This window comes from Chrysochloris asiatica, unplaced genomic scaffold (genome assembly GCF_000296735.1).
Source record: "Chrysochloris asiatica unplaced genomic scaffold, ChrAsi1.0 scaffold00020, whole genome shotgun sequence".
NCBI classification, from domain to species: Eukaryota; Metazoa; Chordata; class Mammalia; order Afrosoricida; family Chrysochloridae; genus Chrysochloris; species Chrysochloris asiatica.
Window position 1 is genome coordinate 11279384 of NW_006408538.1, and position 7632 is coordinate 11287015.

Below are 7632 nucleotides of genomic sequence, written 5' to 3' on the forward strand. Positions count from 1 at the left end.
TTTTTCTTCATACAACCCAGCTTCTTGGATTGGTTGCTCAGAGTACAGGTTGAACAAGTATGGTGAAAGAATATAACCCTGTCTTACACCTTTCCTAATTTTAAACCACTCAGTGTTCCCATGTTGTGTTCAAACAACTGCTTATTGGTCCATGTACAGATTCCTCATGAGCACATTAAGTGTTCCGGAATACTCACAGTGACCCTGTATAGGGCTTCCAAGGAGTAGGAGGTGAAACTTGAACTGCCAAGTCTGTGGTTCAAACCAACCTTGCAGTCGAGTGCACATCCTATAGTACCACAGCAGGACTACTTTCTTAGTACTTTGGAAAATGCGATTAAAATCAACCTGATAGTACTTAAGGTCCATGGATGGTGCAAATAGTTCGAGGCTGGGTAATAACTGAAACCCTGTGAGTCAAGTCAATTCTGACTCACAGCGATCCTTTAGGACACAGTAGACCTCTGTTTCTAAGGCTGCCATCGTTACAGAAGCAGATTGCTACATCTTTCTACTGCAGAGCAGCTGGTGGGTTCAAACCATCAATCTTTCAGTTAGCAGCTCAGCACTTAACCACTGTATCACCAGGGTTACTTACTAAAAGAAAGATTGAAAAACTAAAAATAAAAATAACATCTCATCTCTGCTTAGTAACTTGCTCTAGTGAGCAATTGTTTCTGTTGCTAATGTAATGTAAATGTCCTAATGTATAAATAAGATGTCACTTTTTCCAAGAGGAATAAAAAACTCATTAAATTATCACAATGAATGTGCTTACCAGATAGTACCAGTGTAATGGTTGTGAAAATTGACTTTTTTTTATCTGGGAACCACCTTTTCTTTGCCAATTACTATTGGCTTTACTTTCCAGAGTTTCCAGAACGCAAAAAGCTTGCTTAGAATGAGTCTGCTGTCTGTCTCTCAACAACAGCTGGTAAATGAAAGCCAAAGAGACCTTATCTTTCCTATTATGCGGCTGCTTTCTTGTTCTAGCCTCTGTATCACATTTAATAAAAATGAGTTTCAGTTTATATTTGTCTTTTAATATATCAGTTAATCAAATGAATCATACAAAATAAATATTTACCAGGTCTAGGAATAGGCATCTCACTTTACAAGCTATACAAGTCAACGTATTTGCTATGCAAGCAGATACTGGAACCTTTGACAAACGTTCTGATTTAACTTGTAAATCTACTCTGAAAATACAGAGGTTCCTTTAAATTCCTTTTTCACAATAAAATCTGTATTAATATAGTCACATTGTTAATTTATACCATTCATAATTAGTTGAGAAAAAAACAATACGATGCTAGAACATTTTTTTTTTTTTAAGTTTGGTGAAAAAGTACATCCACTATTAATAGTAGTTCTTTGGCAGGGAGCAATTACAGCAGATTTTCACTTTTTTGTGTGTTTTTTTTTTTATGTTTTTATTGTGAATTGAGTGATAGTTTACATGGGGGAATATCAGTTTTACAGTCATCCTATCGTATTTGTTTCATTGCAATGATTACAATCCCCTGCATGCTTCATCATTCAACAGTATTTGCTTTTATTGCCTCTTTTTTTTTTTTGGATGTACACCAAAACACTCAGAAATATACAATCATTCAAACAGCCACAGGGCACACCTTGTAAACCTGCCCCTGGCCGCCAGCACACAGCCCCTCTCCCTCCATGAGTCTAGAGACCTCAGCTGCTCTATCTCTCCATGTTACTGTCTCTGCCCCCATCTCTGGCATCGCAGCTTCTCTGGGTAGGGTCCCACACTCTGCTCTTCTCCCTTGATGGTCCCAGGGTCCTCTGCTTTGGGACAGTAAGATCGACCACTCACCCCTTTTGCCACAAAGCTTCTACCTTTACAGTTGCGACAACCGCAATTACAGACTTTCACTTTTGACATTATTTGTTACTGTTATATTATTTTTATTCTAACAGGGAAAGGCAAAAAAAGATTTGTTCTAAATAGGAAAAAATGGAGACTCTGAAATGTATCCATTAGTAAGGGACAAAGACCTCTCCTTCAGATATCTAAACGTCTTTGAAATCTGTACATCAATAATGAACATATCACTGCACAGGCTCTTAATTTAGAGTGAGCCCTTCACTCTTTATGTTACAGAAGAGTAACTACCGTGTGGGCCTGGAACAGTTACTGTCACATACAAGTAACTGACCGGAGCTTTTGGGCTCGGTGACACAAAGCACAGTCGGTCCATACTATACCGCCCCCTTCTGGAGAGAGGAGGGCTATTTAAAAGCCTGCACATCAAAACATCAGCTACTGTCCAGAGAACGCAGACTCATGGCGACCCCATATATGTTAGAGTAGAACTGTGTTCCAAAGACTTCTCAGTGGCTGATTTCTTAGTTCACCAGACCTTTCTTAACAGCCAAGTGTGTTAACCATCTGCACCACCCCGGTTCTCATCAAAAGGGTTTAGATTTGAGGGGGAAAACAGACAGAATGATCTACTGGCTACTGACCAAAAAACAATAAAAATAGTATTCAGTTTGTTGAACTTTTATCAAGTGCTGCATAAAGCAAGGAAAGAAAATCTACTTAAATCCTAACTGTCAACATCCACTGAACACTTCCTGCATGCAAGGTCCCTCAGTCGATCTTCACCACAGACCTGTGTAGGAACTATATTGGTCTGTGTTTGACCAGTGAGAATGCTGAGGTTCAGAGAGGTTGCCCAAACTCACCTTGCAACCCAGAAAGAAGAGTCTGTGCTCAGATCTACAACTCCAGCCTACTAACAAATCAGTCATTTCAATAGTGGACCAAAATGTATCGACAGAAATTTAACTTCTCGGACCCGACTCGATGGCACTTAACAACAACAACAACCTATAGCCCTGATGGTGCAGTGGCTAAGCGCTTGACTGCTGATAGAAAAGTGGGTGATTCAAACCTACCAGCCACTCCTTGGGAGAAAATGTGGCAATCTACTTCTGTAAAAACCCTACAGGGTTTTTATGGGTTGGAACTGATTCAACAGCAAACAACAGCTCCTCGACAAGTTAAGCTTTCACCTTAATGAAATATGAGGGGGCCTCAAAAAGTTTGCGGCAAAATGGAATTACAAGATAATGGAATTTTTCCATGAACTTTCTGAAGCTTCCTCCTACATTTCATCATAGCCTGGATTTCTGCTGAGCAAAATTCAGGATCAGGGGATTACTTTTTGCTTTTGTTTTTTCTTTTAATACAGTTTTTGTCACTAACTTTAAACCTAATCCAACTAAAACGTCTGTAAAAAACCACTTCTATTTTCAGAAATTCATATCAACACTAAATGGAGCAAATGGATATTTAAGTAGGTTTGGAAATAGCAATTCCTCCCCAAAGATTGACTCCTTTATCAACTGCAAGCTTGACAACGGAAGATATTGATGTCTGTGTACCTCTTCATTTTACACAATATTTACACAGCCAAGTGATTCTCTGAACAGTAAGCCTGGAGGTAACCCTTACGTGAGAAGCCCCATCACCATGGCAACTAGAAACAGTAATGATTGCACAGCAATTCATCATGTATCTCAACTAGAAACTGCTTTCCTAGGACTGGGGAATAACTCAAAGTCATACTTCACTGAAAAAGAACTCAGTTAAAGAATAACCTGAGGTGGTGCTTGTTTTTAAGTTTTCATCAAATTTGTATGCTTTTCTGCTAGGGCATCTATCTTAATATTAACTCCCAGTTCAGAGAGGCAATTAATATGTCTCCAAAAGAAATGTTGATGCATTCATCCATTCACCTGGCCAAGAAATTACTTACAGAGTCAGGATCCTGAGGCAGGCAGTGTGCGAGATGCAGGGTGTACCACTGTGAATAGGACAGTTAGGGACTCTTGTCTACTGAGCTTCCAGTGTGAACGATAAGCAAGCAGGCAACAAGGAGGCAGGGTGATACAATGTGTGTGCTGCCTGACATACAGACTAGTCTGGGCAGCTCGGGCACATCGGACTTCACACAGGAAGTAGTGGTTATGTTAAGAGCTGACCCACAAGCAGGACCCAACAAAGCAAAGCAAGTCAGGGAGGTGTGTGGGCCTCAGGGGAGTTCCCAACAGAGGAGACATCCATAAAGCCTTGGAGGGTAGAACCAACAGGCACATTAGGATCTAAAGTAGCTTTGCATGACTGAAACAGGTGTTCACCGTGTGTGGGGATGAAGAAAAATCAAGGATGGAGAGATAAGGAAGGCCAAAAACGAAGGGGTTTATACCCAAAGTCCTAGCAAGGACAAAGTATGAACTATTACTATATCTGGATGAATAACACAACATCACATTGGGCAAAACAAGCCACAGACAAGAGTACACGCTGTATTAAAAACAAAACAACCACTGCCAACAAGTCAATTCTGACCCATAGTGAGCCTATATACAGTTACAAAGACCATAGATCTCTACAGCCTCATCTTTCTCCCATAGAGAAGCTGATGGGTTTGAACCACCAAACTTAAGGTTAACAGTCCAGTGTGTATCCTACAGCACCACCAGGACTCCTTGCATACTGTATAATTCCATGTACATGTTCTGGTGTGGCACTGTGGGCTAATGCGCTGGACTGCAAAGTCTGCTTGAACTGCGAGGTCGGAGGTTCAAGCTCACCAGCCACTCTTCAGAAACCCTATACAGGGTCACTTTGGGTAGAAACTGACTCAGTGGTACTTAGTGACAAGCAACAACAGCATGAAATATAAAATTAGGCAAAATTACTCTGTTGTTAACTGTCGAGTAGGTTCCGACTCACAACGACACTGTGAAGGGCTTCCAAGGAGCAGCTTGGTGGGTTTAAACTGCTAACCTTATGGTTCCCAGTCCAGCGCTGATCCCGCAGCACCACACCAAGATCGAAAGTGAGATGAAGATGGGGACTTTGAGACTGAACACGGAAAGGAGGCCAACATGGCTTTGTTGTTGTTGTTGTTGTTAACTGCTGTCAAGTCAGTTCCCATTCATAGTGACCCTGTGAAGGGTTTCTGCCCTTGTGGCTCAAATGGACCTTGCAGTCCAGTGCCTTATCCAACAGCACCACACCAGGGCACCCCGGTTAGGGAGCTGAAAATGTTCTATATCTTGATCTGGACATGGGTTAAACTCGTTACACGTGGTTAAAAGTATCAAACTTACACTTATTTGTGCACATCACCATAAACAAAAGGAGCTGTGATAGCGTAGTGGTTACAAGTCGGGCTGCTAACCTCAAGGTCAGCAGTTCGAAACTACCAGCATGAGAGAAAGATGAGGCTTTCTGTGCCTGTAAAGATTTACAGCCTCAGAAACCCTAAGCAGGGTTGCTATGAGGTGGAACCAACTCCAAGGCACACCACCACCACCATCACCACCATAAACACATGACACCTTAGTAAAAAGGGAGTTCTCCACAAACAGCTGGTGACTGAGCTCAAGAGACTAATGTAGAGAGGTAAGACTCCAGAGACTTAAGTGGGGAGTTAAGTGGAGAATTTAGAAAGGGCCTCAGAGCAGCCTACCAGTTAAGAGACTATAGAAGAGTCACAGAGAAGACAGAGCAGCCCCAGAGGTAAAAGAAAACAGAGAGTGTCACCTAACAGCCAAGAAGAAAGGAAGTTGCAAGGAGGAAAAAGCCAAACTCTAATGCAAACTCAGAAAAGAGAAAGACTAAAAGGAGGTCCCCTTTACAGAAGCCATTTCTAAGATAGAGGAGGACGTCAAATTCAGATAAACTGAAAATTGGGGAGAAGGGAAATGAAAACATCAACTGTGAAATTTTCTTTTTCCAGAAGTCTAGACTTGAAGCGAGAGATAGGACAGGAGTAAAAGGGAGACAGGTTAAGGAGAGATTTTTGATTTGTTTATATCGTTTCAAGACAGGATAGACATGCTGTTGTTGTTACGTGCCCTTGGGTCTGACCCAAAGTGACTCTGTATAGGGTTTCCAAGGAGCAGCTGGTGAGCTTGAACCACGGACCCTGCAGTTCAAACCAACTTTGCTGTCCAGCGCATTAACCCACAGAGCAATGATAATCAAGGATAGAAACAAAAGCATGACTATATGAACCTATACGAGGAAGCCTCAAAAAGTTTGTGGAAAAATGGAATTTAAATATAATGGAATTTTCCCTTCCTAATATACATGGACATATTTAGACTACCCCACCCAAAATGAAGAAAACACAGCAAGTTACTAAGCAAGACAACTGCTGTCTGCAAACATTCTCAAGTCATATATTAACAATGAACAGCTACTGAAATCAAGCATGACCGAGACAAGCTGTAAACCATGAAGCCACACATTATAGGAAAAGGAAAACAAAAGCCCCTACACTTACTTCACCACCCCTGCACCCATCCCAGCACCCCAGCTGAGTAAAAATACCCTCGGTACTGAGTGAAAGAGTAATTTGAAAATAATAACTAGAAGATGAGGAAGTTACTATCCAGTGGATTTTTGTTCCACTGGCTCTTCATTTCTTGAGAAATAGGCATTGTTATTAAATAGTTACCAGCTTTGGAGTTTTCAGGATGCTTGTCAGGGTGACATTCCAGGGCTCGGACCTTAAATTCTGCCAGGATTTGCTCAACCTAAAACAAAAACAACAGGCAAAATAAGGAGTCCAATTTGGCATGAAGAAAGACTCTGGGCGCCAGTCCTCCCCAAAACAGCCATGCTCAGCCCACCTTTTTAATTGGACCCTTATAAGTCTATTTTGACTTTCTACTCTAGGAAATGCTTTCCTCAATAAGGAAATTCAAAAATTCATAAAAGTTCTTATTCAATTAATGGTTGGTATCAACAATTTAGCTTGATAGCATAGTGCATAGCAGCATAGTTAGCATAGTCGGGCTGCTAACCTCAAGGTCAGCAGTTCAAAACTACCAGCTGTTCTATGAGAGAAAGATGAAGCTTTCTACTCCGGTAAAGATTTACAGCCTCAGAAACCCTGTATAGGGTCGCTATGAGTCAGAACCAACTCCACGGCACATAACCACCAAGACTAGATTTAAATGATGGTTTTAGATGTCTGTGAGCTCTATATATTTAAATGTCTAAAATGGTCAAATAGGTTCCTTCGCCTAGAAAATAAATAAAAAATAAGCCTTCATGTGGATTTCACTCATAGTCACCCCATATGCTTCAGAGTAGAACTCCTCCATTGGGTTTTCTTAGCCAGAATCTTTACAGACACACATTTCCAGACCTTTCTTTCTTGGTACCACTGGGTGAGTTCGACCCATCACCTTTTTTAGATTAACAATTGAAGTTAAGAATCCCTGAGTTCTTCAAACTATATTGTCACTATTCATTATTCAGTGACGACTGTCCCAGTTTATAAATTATCCGTTGTATAGCCTCTTTATCCAGCCTCCTAGCGCTTTTAAATTTTTATTAAGAAAAAGGACAGACAAATCCAACCATTTTGTTAGCATTTAGCAGGTTGGCTAGAAATTTTGATTGCAAAAACAGAAACACGCACCCAAACTAAAATTAGGTTTGAGGGCTATCTATGATTTGATTTGATTTTACCTTACCCATTGTCTACTTCACATTATAATTAATGATTGCCATTATTAATCATCACTGCGATGACTGCTGGAGGAGGCAATAATGGTTCATTGTTGTTGTTAAGTGCC

At 40.8% G+C, this 7632-nt stretch overlaps 1 protein-coding gene across 1 annotated transcript in view; it reads right to left on the minus strand.

Moving 5' to 3' along the window:
- DNAJC12 (DnaJ (Hsp40) homolog, subfamily C, member 12) overlaps nt 1–7632 on the minus strand; it is a 67283-nt gene that overhangs the window by 33759 nt on the left and 25892 nt on the right. The window contains exon 2 of the mRNA XM_006835816.1: nt 6504–6582. Coding sequence (XP_006835879.1) covers nt 6504–6582 — 79 coding nt within the window. The remainder of the gene's footprint in view (nt 1–6503; nt 6583–7632) is intronic.